General features: G+C 38.8%; 1 protein-coding gene across 1 annotated transcript in view; it reads left to right on the forward strand.

Annotated features, from left to right (window-relative positions):
- The window catches only part of LOC150076444 (receptor-type guanylate cyclase Gyc76C-like), a 303,616-nt gene that overhangs the window by 202,323 nt on the left and 82,780 nt on the right, over positions 1 to 18,513 (forward strand). The window contains exon 2 of the mRNA XM_090387981.1: positions 6,564 to 6,638. Coding sequence (XP_090244107.1) covers positions 6,564 to 6,638 — 75 coding nt within the window. The remainder of the gene's footprint in view (positions 1 to 6,563; positions 6,639 to 18,513) is intronic.

The raw sequence follows: 18,513 nt of genomic DNA on the forward strand, positions 1-18,513 counted from the left end.
CTTGAAAATATGGTCACATGACATAAGTACGCCGTAAGATCCCTCCAACGGCTATAAAAAGGCCTGACAGCAGTGAATCATGCTCGATTTAAGGGTGTCAATGAGATTTTGTAGCAACAAACCCCATTCTTCCACCCACCAATCTGTTACCTAAGCTCACCAAGTGAACAAGGAGTTGGTTGTCGGCGTGCAATGTGACGCCTGAGGGCGGCCCACATATGTTAGACCGGATCTAAATCTGTGATCGTGTTGGCCACGGCAGTCGTTGGATATCTTCAGTTTCAAGATATTCAATCTTCCTCCATTTGAACTCTATGTGCAGTGGCGTTGTAGGGCATGAAAAGAAAATCTGGGCCAACCACATCCCTAAAGAGTCGCATATAGGGTTCGAGGAAATGTTCTTGGTACATCTGCGCAGTTACAGTAGTCCTATCAAAAACATGAAAAGGAGTACCGCTGTTGATCATTATTCCGCCCCACACGAGAACACCGTCTCCACCTTGCGTGTCTCTTTATGTGATGTTGGACGGACAGAACTACAGTTTCCTTCGTCCTTCAAATGAAATAACGTCTAGAATCTGTTTGTAGGCTAAAATGGGACTCACAGAACAGAACCGTATCCCATTTTCCAGGGCTCCATCTTCATGGCACCGGTTTCGAGGAGCTGTGCAGTAGTTTAGGGTTAACGGGATTTTTGGTATTTGTGTTTGTATGGCGGTCTCCAAGGTTTCATCCATACACCAGGTTTTAATGGAATAGAGACCACCGGCTTCCTTGCGTAGAGTACACTTCAATTACGCCTTCTTAACACAGTCCGGCTGGAAATGCAGCCGTACTGCCTGCAAGGAATTCCACAGTTTGGAATAAATGATGGATGCGTGTCCACACGCTCACTACCCTTCCAAAATATCTGGCAGATATAGGTTGTTTTGGAGGGAGAAGTGAGGATTGAGGTCATGCGAATTTGGAGGCCAACCAAGATAGGTGATAGCTTCACTATATTCCTCAAACCACTGGTACACAGCTCGGGTCCATTGACAAGGCGCATTTATCGTCTTCGAAGAACCCGTTTTTGTCGGAGAAAAAATGCAATATGGCAGGGTATTCATGATATACTGAGGTGACAACCTCAAGAGACAGTTGATAACAGAACCTTGTAGGGTTCGTCTTGCTGTTAGAGCCAGATAGCGGGCTTCTCCGGTTGACGTTGCCCTCGGGCTACCTAATGGTCCTTGTAATGGTTCCTGTCTCCTGAAACTGCTTCTATAATGCCCGAGACGACAATGCGTGACAGTCTAAACCATCGTACCACCTGCGACTGCCCTCTTTCAAATCGTCCAATGTCCTGCCCTCTCAAAGAATCATCTAAACGATGATGACCTGCCATCCTGAGTACTAGAGGTGTGGCTATCCCACCGAGTAAGCCAAGAAACGGGAATGCAGTCCCAACCCGTGTTTTCATAGGCATGAATAATTTGCAAAATGTGGGGCTATGTACGCTGGTATATTGATTTCTGCTGGATTCTCGGAATTTGTATGGCAGAATATCACAATAAAATATTCATGAAAAACATTTTGTTCTGTTAATTTTGTCTAGCAGTGTACTTAAATTTAACGGTGCGCACCTTATTTGTGTGTGAATCAATCGGAAAGTAAACAGTAGTAATCTAGAAATGTAACTTGTAGCGTTTTTGTGCTAAAGGAAAGAAAGCATAGAAATCCACAAGGAAATTATGTTTGTATGTGGCGAACAGATGATGTTTGCAAGAAATATTCGTAACGGTGGAATCGGTAGATTGAGGAAAGAAGCAACTTGCGAGATAAAGAGCAACCGAGTTGCTCCCAAACATCACAGGCTGCTGTTAATGTTTAAAAGAAAATCGTCGTATAATTTCAACGAAAACAGCCAACTTCTTAATGGCATCATCATCTTTCATGACATTCACGACCAGACTAAGCAGTTAAGAGTAGATTATACAGGGTGTCTCAAAAATACACGGCATAACTTCAGGAATGAGTTCCTCATATGTAGACAATAAAAATATTTTATATCAACATAGTCCCGGAAATGCTTGGTTCCCGAGTTATTAACCAGAATGTCTTATCTCCCGTAGGCGATTTCCTTCATCACAAGGTACTGACATAATTTGGTGGTTTTCCATTCCGACCATGTACTCAAATCAGGAGCAAGCGGATATGCACTTTATGTACGGTTTGGCGGACGGCAATGCTCTGGAGGCTCGTCGTTTGTACCACGAAAGGTTCCCAGAACGAAGATGTCCAGACAAGAAAACGTTTGAACGTGTCCATCACCGCCTTTGTGAAGATGGGACCTTTACACCTCGTGCTGCCGACAGAGGACGACCAAGATCTACGACTTCTGAAGTAGAGGAGGAGATTTTGGATGTTGTGCATGCCACTCCTGGAATCAGCACACGCAGAATAGCAATGCAACTGGCTATTCAACGTTCCACTATTTGGAAATTGTTGCGATAACACCAACTGTATCCTTACCATCTGCAACGGGTACAGGCCTTGTCACCAGCAGATTACCCTGCACGAGTAATGTTCTGCCAGTGGTTCTTGCAGCAGTGTGGTACAACTCCTCACTTTCCTGCCTTAGTGATATTCACAGATGAAGCACAGTTCATACAGGACGGAATCCAAAACTTTCACAATCAGCATGTATGGGCTGAGGAAAACCCACATGCAATTCTTCCATCACCTCACCAACAGCGGTTCAGCCTCTCAACATCTGGGTGGGTGTTTTTGGTGTTAAGTTATTTGGACCCCATGTACTTCCAAACAAACTCACAGGGCAGGCGTACAGAAACTTTCTGGAAGACAACAAGCCTGATTTCTTGGACGACACGCCACTGATCATTCGTCAACAAGCACACTTCATGCACAATGGCGCTCCCGCACATTTCAGTCACCTAGCCCGCAATTACCTGAATCGAAGGTTTCCTGGTCAGTGGATAGGTAGAGGTGGACCAACTGCCTGGCCTGCACGCTCAGCTGGTTTAAACCCACTAAAATTCTTCTTGTGTGCCATTTGAAGTCATTGGTGTATTCGACTCTGGTAGCTGATGTGGAAACCCTCCGCAATCGAATTGTGGCAGGTTGTGAAACAATAAGAAACATGCCAGGAATTTGGCATCGTCTTCGCGAGTCCATCAGACGTCGATGCGAGGCCTGTTTTCGGGTAGAAGGTGGACATTTTGATCAATTACTATAAGGTGATGTGAACAGTTAAGTGCCATAGACAGACCTTCAAAATTCGGAAACCAAGCATTTCCGGAACTATGTTGATATAAAATATTTTTATTGTCTACATATGAGGAACTCATTCCTGAAGTTATGCTGTGTATTTTTGAGACACCTGTATAATAACGCCTTTTTCACTTTATACAATACATGACTGTTAATTATATAAGCTGCAATTTTATTGTTAGCCTCTTTAACGTAGAGTATTCTATTATTTCATAAATAATTGAATAATATTTTAAGCTGTTTCTTCTATTTTTTTAGGAAATATGAACTAAGTAAAATAAAGAGTGTAACTTCTTTCTGAGCAATGCATTTTCTTCTTTATGCATGTATAAAGAAGGTAATAATCCGTACTCTCCACAAGAGCAGTGCAATTTCATGGAGTTGCATATGAGCATGAAGGTGTGGTATGTCCTCCTATAGCAGCAATGTGTAGCCGCTGCTCTTGGACCTCACAGAACTTTTTTTTGTGCCATCCTCGGAAGACACTTATTTTTCATAACTGATATATACTTCCAAATCACTGAACTATGACCACCTAGCTAATACGCTATTGGGCCACAAATTGCACAGATAACAGCTGCTATTCGCCTCGGAATTGACTCCACTATATATCTGAATAAGTCCGTAGGATCTGCAGCCATACTGCCTGCAAGGAATTCCACAATATCGGAATAGATAATGGATGCGTGTCCACACGCCTTACTTCCCTTAAAAAATATCCGACAAGTGCAGGTTGTTTTGGAAGGAGAAGTGAGAATTGAGGTCATGCGAATTTGGAGGCCAATCAAGATAGGTGATAGCTTCACTTTTTTCCTCGAACCACTGGTACACATCTCGGGTCCATTGATAAGGTACATTTATCGTCTTCGAAGAACCCGTTTTTGGCGGAGAAAAAATGCAGTATGGCAGGGTATTCATGATATCCTAAGAGCTGCCAGTAGACCTCACCAGCGAAATGCTTGTCCATACACACGAGGGGTTCCTAGACCTTGACAGCAAAACGTGCCGCATATTAAGCAACCACCGCTTGGATAGTATACACCATGCACGATAGGTCCAAGGACTCGTGTTGCTTATGTCACACAGGAAGATGAACGTCGGCGTGTTGCACCAGGTATTTGAACTCATCCTACTATCACACTCGTTTCCAGTCGTCCGCTGTCCAACCAGCGTGTTGTTGACACCAAAGCACTCGCCGTCGATGATGATCAGTAGTGGGGAGAGGGTGTCTCTTGGGTCGTCTGCTGTGGATTCCCATAAGTAAATGTGCAGCGCATTATCATTTGGGATATGATTCTTGCATTCACCATATTCTATTGTGATGTCAGCTGTCGCACAGTGACTTCCATTGCACCCTTCACTAACCCCGAACATCTACCTTGCGTAATCCTTTACAGTTCTGTTGGCAGTAGATGGTTTAACCAGTTCAACACCATTATTTGTACACTTTGACTACAGTGGGCAGTGAGCAATGGACAAGATGTACCCTTTCAGATATGGAAACTCCCAAATCACGAGCTCTCACAATCATGCCCTTTTAAAACTCCTTGACATCTTTATAATGTCCCTTGACACTGCTACTTTATCACATTGACTTGTATAACTAGACGAAAATTACCACTGCTCTGGTATACGAAGCTCTTTGGCTTTTTATACTGTGAGTTATACGGCACAGTCCATTGCGGATGGTGTAGTCAGTTCAGTGATAACTGAGTGTTTTTAATAAAATAAAACTGAAATATTAGGCACATATTAAATAGAAGGTACACAACTATTAATAACTGAAAATCAAATATGAGGTTAGTTTAAAAGAAAGCAACAAAAAAAAGATGATGAGGTAAAGTTCTCAAACCCTTACTCGAATTGCTTGAAAATTTGAAATAATACTAGTCATTAGTTTGCATAATGTAAATTTCAAGAAAGTCTTCGCTACTCACCAACTCAGTTTGCTAGACTTTGCCTAAGAGTTCATGCTTCCACCAATACCCAGATGAACTTTCATTCGATCTGGAGTAACGTTGACCTTTACGTTCTTCTCTTCATGCAGTCCAGTTATCTACTTAAAAAGCAAGTTTTTGTCCATCTCTAACACATCATCATGATCCTTTATTCGGTTAGGTTATTTAATAAAGAACAATATTTAAGCAAACAGCAAGTGTTTCCAAATAGCAATTCCAAATAATTAAAATGTTTGCCTTTCGATCGAAGACGACTGTGAATTGTCAGAGGGTACAGAAACGGCCAAGCGATTCTTTTTATATTGTATTATAATCAATTCTGTTGTGCATCTTTTACGCAGTATCTGAATCCTTAGGAAATATTTTCTTCAGATATAACATCTTAAAAAAAAAACTATACTTCATTTTTTAGTTATTGTATGGTGCTTCAAAAAACCCTTAACCAATATTAGTTGAAATGGTCTCCAACTTAATATTAACGGGTTGATAATATAAAATCTGAAGTGCAAAATGACATTTCGAACGTTTACAGATCCGAAAAATTCAATGAAGTTCGTTTTTATTATTTCTAGATTGATTATGGGACTCAAGAGATAATTGGGATTTTCTATAAAACACAATTGAACAATACCTTTTGTGCACGTATTGAATAACAAAGAATGGTAGTTAAGAGTTCCCACAGTGTTCGAATTGTAGCACAGGGATAGCCTTGTAAATTACATTAAAATGCAAGATAAGTACAGAATATACGTAATGATAGTGAAATTAAGCCAAAAAGCCATTTTATTGAGGATATCAATACAACTGAGAAAATTACTAGAGGAAATTATATGTCCATTAATTATGCGGTAGATTGTCATCTCAGATTCCCGGAACCTTGGTTAATTGCGTTTATAATTAATGTATGTGAATCATCGACTTCGACATAAAAAGAAAAATCTGTTCTTTTTGCTTGTTCTTGAGAATTTGGCGTGGATGCATTTTCATTCAAATATATATATATATATATATATATATATAACTTTAAATTTTAAACTGTATAAATAAACATTATAAAATTATATTTAACAATAAATATCAATAAACGAAAAAAAAACAAGATCTTTTACTATTAGAAATTACTTCTGGAAATGATCTAAAAACACTTTCAGCTGCGCCACATGTGTATATCAAAATTGATACTTAGCTAAACAGTTTTGAGGCTGACTGATATCGTGCAAAGCTATAGATTTGACTTTAGGATGTCTAATTTGACTATCAATAAATTTATTCAATTTTCTTCAAATGAATTTAATTGCAGTATACTTAATTTTATTGTTTCAATCATTACAGATGTGTTCGGACGTTAAGGTATCAAGGAAGGAATTCTATTCTACATTTGCGCGTACTCATCCACCTGCCACCATAGTAAGTAGAGAACTCTATATTCCATTCTAAAATATGCATATTAACTTAATATGCAACAGAAAGCTACTGTATAATAAAACTAAAATGGAGAAGAAGACTTTAATCTAAAAATAGCACAGTGTAAGTCAGATGAAATATCGTGCAAGGAATTATTTTCTACCTCCACTTCCACAAGAGAGAAATCCAAGAAGGAAGTTGTACTTCGGTTTTATTGAGATGATAAAATGGCTTTTTTTATCCCTTGAATGCTGGATTAAAAATTTAGAAAATATTATACTTCTCAAGGTAATAATAACAAACTAAATTGACCATTTAAGCTTAGGGAATTTGGCTTCCTTGTTCTCTGGGGATATATATTAATCGACGTTAAAAAGCTTTGAAAGTTCTCGAGAAAGGACAAGGTTTTCGTCTTTTGTGAGAGAGTCCTTAAATAATAAAAGTATCACAAATCAGCTAGGTTCAGCCCATGCATTCTTCTTGAATTTATGTAGTTAAACCTTTGTCCATGCTCAAACTTTATTTTACTTCCTACATAATAAAACCGTTTAACTAATTCAACTGCAAATATAAAAACCCGCGGGATACCAACGTCTAACAAACTCTTAGCGTTTAATAATACTGGTCGGTCAGATCTCTTCCTACAGAAGGCCAGAAATCATTTCAAGTTACATTGACATTTCTAACCCCCTGCAGCGAGGTCATGATGAAAGAAGTCATCAAACAGTAGTCCACGGCCGGCTTACTTCCGCAAGATTTATATGGTCTTGACGTTCCATAATACACGGTGATTGCTCTTGCTTCTTCAGAAGGAAGTTGCCTAAAATGGCGAAGGTGAAGAGGATTAAGGATAGAGTTTTGTCAAAAGTTGGGACTTTTTTTTTCCTATTCGTTTTTCGTACTCCTGCATCTCCTCCTCGTGGTGAGGAGGATATCGCCTATTAATTTTCCCTCAGCTATTGCAAAGGATTTTTTCCTACTATTGCTGACAATATTTCAGCCCAAAAAATTGCGATTTTTCTTACTAAACGGGACCACTGAACAATAAGTTAGTCTACTCTTCTCTAGCTTTTTGTTGTTGTTCATTCAGAAATATAACTGGAGATGATTTTTCAAAATCTTTGACGAATTGGACCATAATATCATGAACAATGTGGTCCAAAACATTGTGGTACATGATATAAGTATTAAATACTTTGTAAGCTACATTTCAAAATTATAAATATATAAAGGTATTTTATTCACTTCAAAAGGAACTTTTTTTTTTGACTCTACCCCATTCTATGACCCAAAGAAATGACAACAGAACTCGAAGATCGTATTCTTATAGCCGGAGAGGTGGCAACTTTATTCAGAAGGGATATATATACACTCTGAAAAGCAATATTTTAATATGAATATCTTTATGCTGAATAGAACTTTATCTAAATTAACTTAATTGTAATGGTAACGAACTTTTCTTGAAATTTAAATACAGGGTGGTTATAATTAAAGTGTGTCACAACTGGATAAGTGTAAAAGTAGAAAGGTGAAAGTTTTAGCTGAAACTGTCAAACGCATGTGGAAAGAGTAAGTACAAATAAAAATAAAAGTTCAGAAACTTCCACCAGAGAAAATAAACTGTCTACCCCAGAATGAAAAAAAAAAAAAAAAAAAACCTCATCACACGGCCTCCTGTGGCGCTTCTGAGAGCATTTAAAAATGCTGATGGCGAATGTAGTCAATAGACCTTGAAATGGTACTCCAAATTAAAAATAAGGATCGTGCGTCTTTGGTAAAGTTTTTTACCGAAACAGCATCTACCCCCATGGCTGCACTTAGAGAATATCTGCTTTTAAAATAATTACGAAGAGTGCCCCTTTCCTGAAGCGACCTGCGCAAAACTAATGAAAAAATTCAAGGAACCGGATGACTTATCCGTAGCTCAGGTTAGTTAGCGCGGGTATCATAGTGGTTGTAATCAATGCCCTCCCCACACCGGGTGGATTCGAGCCGGGTTCGAATCCCGTCAATGAAACGAGGAACTTTAATGGGCTTTTATCATTTAGTGGCTGAGTCATTCGGTCTCACTAGTGGATAGCAAGGTTTCTTTTTAGAAACTAGGGTTTTTCGTCCAGAAAAAACAAGCAAGTCGACCAGAAAACAAAACCAGTTCATGATCGTAATACACACAGTTAGATGAGATGGTTTTGGGGGTGGCTCAAATATGACATTTTTTTGTTGTAACTCATGTTAAAGGACATCCTCCAGTCTGGGCGACCGATGCTGAAGAGACCACGCTATGGCGATGTTGCACGACCAGACGAGCACTCAATTAATGCTAAGATGGAATAACGGGAGCTTGATATTTCATGTTCAACGTCCGCAGTATTCTCGACCCAGAGATGTTCTACTGAATCTATGTGGTGTGGTGTTGACAGCAAGACGAGTTGATTTTCTCTTTAGTCTAATTAAATTGCTCTGTGATTTCTATAAATGATGGAAGTCGATGGCATGTGGCCAGATAATATTCTGTGGACCAATGAAGTTCATTTTCAAGCAAATGTTAGTGCGAATATCCATAAATGTCTGTGGTTGTGGGAATGATATCTTCTTTATGTTGCCATAGTTTTAAGTGCAAGAGCAAGATTATATAGCGGTTTTGCTCTTTCACCGTAAAACTCGCAGAACATCGCCACTGCACATGTGTGGACAATAGTGGTGGTAAAATTTCCATACCACTCGAAAACCCCCACACCCCCGATCAAGGACGCAAAGGAAAACATAACCTAACTTCCTGTCACCAACAAGAAATGGACACTGAAAAAAAAAACCAGCAGATGACCCTGTCCTACAAATTGTTGTTGAAGAAGATATGGACACAGAAAGGCCCTCCTTACCAAAGAAAGATAAGAATGAAAAACAGAAAACCTCAGCAACACGAAAACGCTCGGAAAGTCTAACAAGAGATAAATAATGAACAGAATAATATAGTGGAATTATCGTGGATTTCTTGCTAATATCGATTACCTATACGATCTTTCCTCTAAATACTCACCAATATGTCTCTGCCTTCAAGAGACGTATTTAAAACCCCAAAATGCACCAAAAACTGTCTCACTATAAATATTTTTAGAAAAGACAGAACCAATCAGAATATTGCACATGGTGGTGTAACTGTTTTAACAAACCCACATATTCCTAACAAACAGGTCTTACTGAACTCTCCCCTCGAGGCAATAGCAGTCCTAGTAGCTGCTAACATCCATATGACAATCTGCTCCTTATACATCCTACCAAACTATACCTTCCAACAAAATGATCTAAATAATTTTATAGCTCAACTCCCCACACCTTTCCTCATTCTAGGAAACTTAAACGGTCATCACACTATGGAGTAACAACAACATCGATCAAAGAAGAAAACTAATTGAACAGTGCCTAGACAATAACAACCTCCTTCTTCTAAATGACGGTTCACCTACATGCGGTCACCTTCCTTCAGCAACAAGTACTGCAATAGACTTGTCCATCTGTTCAGCAACAAGTACTGCAATAGACTTGTCCATCTGTTCAGCAACAAGTACTGCAATAGAGTTGTCCATCTGTTCAGCAACCTTGTATCCTACTCTTAAGAGGACGATAAACAATGATCCACTACATAGTGCTCATTTCCCTATAACAATTGAATTACTAAATAAGCTCTCTCATCATCCTACTAAAATTCCACAGTGGCTCAAAGGAGCTCAGTGGCTTCTTTTTTTAGGTCTGCCGATTGACAGACCTAAAAAAATAACTAAGATCGACCCTGAAATAATCCAAAAATCCATAACTGACGAAGCGGTTGACTACGTCACAGAAACGATATTACATGCAGCAGAAAAAAACCATACCGAAATCCTCTTCAAAATTACCGATACACTCAAAATTCTGATGGAGTGATGAATACTTTGTGGCTAAAAAAGAGCAACGCAAAACTTGGAATATTTTTCGCCATAGTCCAACTATAGCCAATCTTGAATTAGATTGGCTGGGACGAGATATATTAGACGCTGGATCCGCTTCATTTCAACTATCAATCAAGCAACTCCTACACATAAAATTCGGAAAGCAATCAGAAATCTGAGTGGCAAATGTCAAACGACACCTCTGCCTGTCATGGAATGGAGAATGTAAATGAAAAGAGAAAGGCAGAATGTAAATGATTCTGCCGGAATTGCCAATATACTTGGAGAAACCTTTGTCAAAACATCAGCAATAGAAAGCTGTACACCGACCTTCGGAAGGTACAAAACAAGTTCAGAAAAACAAAAGTTAAACTTTTCTTCAAAAAGAGATGAACAATACAACTTACCTTAAAAATATTTAAAATATATATAGTGTCTTTAAATCAAAGAATAAAACAAGCATACGTGGTGTCATCAAAAATTGAGTAAATTACGATTAAACAAGAAAATGAGTTGGTGTATTCCTATGCGAATGTGGACACTATCTTTTGTAATTTCCAGTCGTGAATCAACTATGTTTATATTTATTTTTCCTTTCATACAGGTATCAGTAGTTCCTTTCAAACAAAAATACTTTGTCTTAGCAGTATGTTCCTATGGTAAAAGCGCTCAATCCTAATTATTTTATAACTTTTTTACTTTGCTTAAACGTAATATAATTGCTCTATTAGATGGAACTATTTATCTTCAGCAATCTGGATGTAGAACAGCGACTCGAGAAACTACTTGTAGACGTAAGTACAGTTTCGCTGCTGTCCTTTTCCATCAAGCCAAACCTAGAGCGATGGTTTGGCTTGATGGAGAAGAATTAACATCGGCGTGGTTAGTTATGTATTGCATACATAACTAACCACACTGATGGCCTTCCAGCTTCAGTTCAATCCGACCACAGGAAGTAATATTGGCTCATCTGCAAATAGGTCATACATATCACTCATGGTTATCTTTTAAGAGGGGAGATGCCCCCTCAGTGTCATCACTGTAACACTATACTTTCAGTGAAACATATCCTTGTCGAATGCACAAAATATACAGGAGAACGCCAGAATCTTTTTGACTCCAACCACAATAGAAGGCCCTTTTACACTTACTCCGCTTTTGGATAATAAAACAAAAGTCTCAAGCATTATTACATTTCTCAAAAGGGTTAATGCACACCTCCTTTAACTTGTTAAAAATTAATCTGCTGGTACTAGTTTTTCAATTACCTCTATCCGAGGAGAAATTGCGTACATACTAACCACACGTATGGCGCACGATGGCCATAGATGCCTATGCACCCCTTGGGAGGTGCAATATGGCCACAGAAGCCGATGCGCCAACAACTACCAAATCAATCAAAATCAATCAAGCCTATGCACCTAATAAATCTCCAAAGAAACAAACCGTCCTTCTTTCGTTTATCGTTCCCCAGGGATTTCTCTCTATCCGTTATCGTTTGCTACTGTCCAAAATTTCCTCATGTTTCAGACAGATATTTGAATTTCAATTTTGATTTTAAGTCTCAGTTAATTTCATTATCTTACAATCCTGGGTAACGTTCTATAGTTCCTTTCAGAAGTAGTTAATTCCTTCCAGAATATCCTTGTCTGAATGTGTTTTGAGATTTTATAGGCGTATTGTGTATGCCCCTTTTAGATGAATACTTTATACCCGAAGTATTTTTCAATGGTTGGTAGATTAAGGTACCAATTAGCCGCATACAAACAATTCATTCATTACAGCAGTTATTTTCCTTCCTTCCGTCCTTGAACTGGAAGAACCTTCAATCCATCGTCTTTATTTCTAAGTAGAGTCCGAAATACACATCACGACTGTTTTCCATATAGAGATGAAACTAAAACTGCTGTAGAAATTTTTGATGATTTACCCAGTGTACGTATTTGAGGCGAGTAAAGTTATTAAATTATATTCTATGAAAATAACGGGTTTAACAGGTTAGTCAATTTTATACAGCTTAAAGTGTAATCACTTTCTGTCTCTAGAAAGGTTTTAAATGTAGGTTCCCTTAGAAATGGTGAATGGCTTTAACCATCTTCATTTATCTTACATCCAGCACTCTGACACCACGTGTTAGAAGTCTTGATGATTCCCTATCCCCTCCGAATCTTGCTCTTAGCAGCAGTAAAGTGCTGAAGGTAGGAAGTCAACTCTCACACCAACCCGGTCTTTATATGATTTCACTTCTTAGTGATTGTATCTTTGGAAGGATTCCACTGTTTTTTTTTACTCCTTCGCATCGTTTGTGAATGAGTTTTGTACTTTTTTCTTTACTTTATTGATAGGTCGATCTAGTGCAGCCAACTTTGTGGGTCAGTAAGTTGCCAGGTAAAGTTTTATGGGAGCATCACTTTCATCATCTGTTTGAAAAAAACAAGTTCAAACCATCTCTATAAATAATGAAGTCAACATACGATGAAGGAAAGGTTTCAGTTCAGTTGAAGAGAATAAGGCAGAGGGAATATCCCTTCTCTGCTGCACCCCTGAATTCATTATAAAGCAAATATGTATATATTTGCTTTATAATGAATTCAATGAATTTTAATGTAAATTTATTCTGTTCCTACTGATCACAAAATATTTTTCTAGAATTATGAGGCGTTTGTGTTGCAATATTTTGAAACGTTTCCTGAATATCCAAATAATATTATTTTCTGTTGTCAGTTTTCTGAATTCCACACATTGCAACAGTTGACCTGTTTTTTTAAGAATGGAGTGAATATATTTTCGAACGGGAATATAACCTTTAGGTGATTTAACTTTGGAATAAATACTTCTTAAACAATAACGAGATCAGGCTCTAATTCTTCTATGATTGGGTGGATTTGGTTTGACACGGGCTTTGGGAAAAGTGGCTGGTTGTATAATTTTACATGCATAAGTAGATCTCTGATATCTGACAGTCTGACGTTCGTTGTTAGACTCTCTCTCTCGGGATTACACTTAGATTAAGTAAATTCTTTCAGAATGATCCATCTATCACAATGTTGTTCTGTTCACTGCATACACGGTAAGAGATTACACGACTTTATCAACTCTGGAGGCACTAACAGCAGTAAGCGTAAATGAGATGCCCCATTGTGCTACTCCCAGTCAGACAGAAATGGCACCAGAAAAACATTTCGCAGTAAGGAAATTTCGTAGTATAAGAGGAACTGTGGCTAGAATGGAAAAAAAGATTATCCCATAATTATTTACTATATTGTAGGAAACAGAGAGAAAATTCTTTCTTCGCTGGAAGGTCTTAACTCGAAATGTAATTTCCTTAAAGTGCTTCGGAATGCAGATTGTAGGACCTTTCCCTATGGAAGTAGATCTCTCTCTTCCATTCTGAGAATGTGCATCCGTGCTGTCTCTTCCTCGGTTCCTCTTTGTGGTACCCAGACTGGAGTCAGGAATCAATTTTTGAATCGTATATAGAGCACCTAATTCGAAAAGTTCAGAATTAGGATAGTTTTCTTTATATTATATTTTCAGATGGGATTTTCAGGACGACAACTTCCTCCCTTCGCACTACGTGCAGAATAGATTTAGATGTATATTGAGAGGGTTTTCAACGTATATATTCGCACATTCCTACAGAGGAGGGGGAAGCTTAAAATGCATCTTTCAAAGAAGAGGAGGCAGTGTTGCATTGAAATTCCGAAGGATTTTCTGCTGTTTATTATTAGGTGTGTTACCCTACGCACAAAGCGCCTGTTGTCTTCACCGTGTCCGTCCGTCCTCCAGCATGTAATAAGTCGGCTCCTATTGTGTGGATGTTCATGAAATTTTATACTGACTCATAATATTTACTCATTTCTTCATATTTATTATACAATTTCTTCACAAGATAAATATTTAACGAAAGAAAATAATTTAAAGGCAGGGAAAGTAACAGAATAGTGGTGTTATTCTTCAAAAAGAAAAATTTAGCGGTTGATAGGAGGTCAGAATGACTGCTTGAGCAATCCATAATATGATACATTTGTGTATAGCCACATTTGTAACGTAATTTTGTATTAAAATTGAATTTCCTAACTTAATTATAACATTTTCTAATCTTGTAAAAACGTATTTAAAATGTAGAAGTTGATAACATCTGAATAAAGTATTGAACGCTTAAACTTGGTTTCTGGGTGAAGTTTTTATACTGCAATTCGTTGAAAGTCCCTCTTCAAATAGTAGTTAGCATTACCGCAAGGTGTCCTTTTCTCTTATCATTTGTCTGCGGTTATATCCTTTCCTAATAGTAAAGCGTAACTAGTGGTTCAGCCACGGTTATGAAGGATGGGTAGGCTAATATATGCAAATTTTCCCCCGGTGCCAAGCGATTGTGACTGACTGAGCGACTTCTCTTTGTGCTTTCACTGCGACTTTCTGAAAGGTGCAATCTAGTTCTTTTTTTAATTTCCTCACTTTAAAAAATCCTTTTGTTTAACAGTAGCTCTTGTATCAAAAGTACTGGTAGAGAGCAAGAAAGGAAAGTAACCTTTCTTTATTTTTCATATTTAATAGACTAACACCTACTAATTTCGCTTGGTCACTCCAGGCACTGCTTCTGCCTCTCCGTGGCGGGGCTGGTAACCTTGGCAGAAAAGTTCATCTACCAGAGATTTAAAAGGAGCCAATATGGAATTCAATATGTTTCCGTCTTTAGAACCCACAAGTTGTCGGGTAGAGACAGAAAATGAGCACGACTCGTCTCAACCAAAGCGGTTAAAAACCATTTCCTCTACGACTGAGTTTCCTGCATTCTTAATAATGCACTCATTATCAGAACAGCCTCTTAGCAAGCTATCCAGCTTTCTAATCCAAAAACACTTGGAAAGTATTGCAGGGTCTCCCAAGACGGTTAAGAGACTGCAGTCAGGGAACTTACTTGTAGAAACTATCAACCGCAGGCATTCTGAAAAACTCTTACAAATGACAAAATTTGCTAGAATTCCAGTGAAGGTAACTTCCCCACGCAACCCTAAATACATTTAAGGGTGTTTTCTCTAGTTGGGACCTTTTCAATGTGACAGAGGAAGAAATTAAAGAAGAGCTTCAGGAACAAAAAGTAATTGCCGTCAAACGAATTACGACTAAAAGTGACAATATACTTATTCCCACCAGAAATATCATTCTCACTTTGAACAGTCCAAATCTACCCTCATCAGTAAAAGCAGGGTATCTACTTTGTCGCATTCGTCGTTATATTCCTAATCCGTTGAGATGTTATAAATGCCAAAAGTATGGCCACTCTCAAACGGCATGCAGAGGGAACCCAGCTTGTCCCAACTGTGGATCCTCCGATCACAGTCAAAATGATTGTTCAGCGAAAGAAGTGACCTGTCCCAAATGCAACGGTAACCATCCTGCTTACTCTAAAACATGTGAGAGCTGGAAAATGGAGAAAAACATTGTAAAATATAAAGATGAAAACAAAGTTATCAGAAAGCAAGAAAATTAATTGCACCCAGTATACCTAACCGTACCTATGCTAGTATTGCAAAAAAATATTAGACAATAGTCACGCAAACTGATGTTACCCTTCCATCTAGCATATCAATCTCCGACTGGGCTCGAGCTGTCCTCTCTCAGCAAGAGTCCAATACCCTGAAGCACTCAGACCAAGCAAGTAATACGCCTCTTAAGAAACTAGCGAAATCTTCTTCACCGCCAGTGATTGCTATTACTTCAAATAATAATAATAATAAAATTCTTTATTCATAGAAATGTAGGACACGATTCCCGCTACAAACAACCAGAGGAATCTTACAATTAACTGCACACATTACATTCAATACATAAAAAAACTACCTGGATACACAGCAAACACAGAATACCTAGACAGTGCAATATACGCAGCTAATATTGCAATCAATGGATTTTATAGTTATTATAATAGATTATACAGAGCTTATATTCCATTATAGTACATAGATTTTATAGTTATTATATCCAAGCTGCAACACATTGAGGCAGTCCGGAAACTTTCACTGGGAGTTATTCTGCTGACAATTGCAGGAATGCTGAATGCACTTCACTATGGATTTGCGCTTTTCTTCTATGTAGACAGAATCTCTGGACCACACATCCAAATCAATGTTTGCGGAATTCAGCGCGCCGATGATGCTGTTCGGAAAGCGCCGTTTGAAGGTCGAGATCTTCTGCAGGTTAGAACAGAGCACTGGACGGTTTCTAAGGGCTCTACCAGGGATTTTCCAGCACACGATTTCCCAGATATTAACGAAGTCGAGAGCAGCGGAGCACAGATTAAGCGCCATTATGAGCTTCCTCGCATATGCCAGGTGCTGGGCCGGGGTGTATCTCAGATTTATGCAGAGCTGTGATTGTGATGTTGTATAGGATAGGCGAGCCCACTTTAGGACCCAGAATTCCAGATCCCAGAGTATCTTCAGACTGGACATAGAAGCAGTCGACCAAACTTCTATACCATAACTGATAATAGAACTAAAGTAGGCGCCTCCGTAGCCAGGTGGGAAGGAGCAGCAGTGCGCAGCACACGTTTCTTGATTAGACCGGGGTTCGAGCCCGTCACCACCAAATACGGAGGATGCGGAAAGGTCAAGTAATGACCACCGCATATCCCGGAGCAATATGGCATTAGTTGCTAATGCTCCTAAAAAAAAACAACCAACCAACCAGAACTAAAGTAGAAGAGGAGAAATTTTCTGACTGTTTCCTTGTTGTGCGCTCTACAGAGATCATACCCCAGAAAGCCCGTAATGCTCTTGAAAGCAGTTGCTGGATTTGTTCCTTATACGTTAGGTTTTCGTCCACTACCACTCCTAGGAATTTTACCGAATGAATGGGGACGAGAACATTATCATAGTTCGACTTGGAAAATGATTGTTCAGGACACATCGATGGATGCAGAGACCTCATCAAAACAGGAAGATCTGATTCTGGAAATATTTGCAGAAGAAAATATGAACACTGGTTGCCCTACTTTTCCAAAAAGAGACAAACCGAAGCTTGAACGCCATAACGCAGCCACGCCAGGTATAGCTTCTTCTAAATTCAAGTAATGCCTAATTTTTTGCAATGGAATTGCAGAGGCTTTCGTTGCAACATTGACGACATTCAGTGCTTAATTAACCGCTACTCTCCAGTTGGTCTCTGTCTACATGAAACCTATTTAACTCCTCAAATTTCCATTTCCGTAAGAAACTACTTAATCTATCGAAGAGATTGGAATACTTCCGATTCTGCTCATGATGGTGTAGCTATTTTAATTAACTCAAAGATTCCGGCTAGGAAAATCACTCACCAAACCCAAATCGAAGCGTCTGATTTCTCATATTGCATTTGCACTAGTCTCAATTTGTCTTCCGTATTCTTAAATCATACGTATTCTTATAATGATCTTGAAGAACGTTTAAGACAACTACCCTCCCCTGTCTGCTTGCTAGGGGATTTTAATGGCCACCAGCATTTATGGGAATCATCTAAATAGACAGACGCGGCCGGTTGAAACTTTATTGGAAAAACAAAACCTCACTCTTCTTAATAGTGGCTCGCACACCCATATACAGTTACCTGCTGGACAGACGTCTGCACTTGACCTATCGATTTGCTCTCCGATACTGTTTTCAGTCATGCAATGGTCCGCTCTGGATGATCCCATGGGCAGCGATCATTTTCCAATTGTTTGTAATCTCATGACTACACAACCACCATTAGACCAACCCTGTAGGAAATGGAAATTCTCTAAAGCCAATTGGGACAAATATCAGTCAGCAATCACTCTTGACAAAAAAAACTATTCAACTACAGCCCATAGGTGAAGTTACTGATTATATTACATCCCGTATTTTAGTTGCAGCTAAGTACTCAATTCCATTAACAAATCCCCCGTCCCGACGGAATTTCAACTACTGGTGGAACGAAGAGTGCACAAAAGC

The sequence above is a fragment of the Mastigoproctus giganteus genome, chromosome 13 (assembly GCF_048544385.1).
Source record: "Mastigoproctus giganteus isolate SK-2022 chromosome 13, ASM4854438v1, whole genome shotgun sequence".
In the NCBI taxonomy this organism is placed as follows: domain Eukaryota; kingdom Metazoa; phylum Arthropoda; class Arachnida; order Uropygi; family Thelyphonidae; genus Mastigoproctus; species Mastigoproctus giganteus.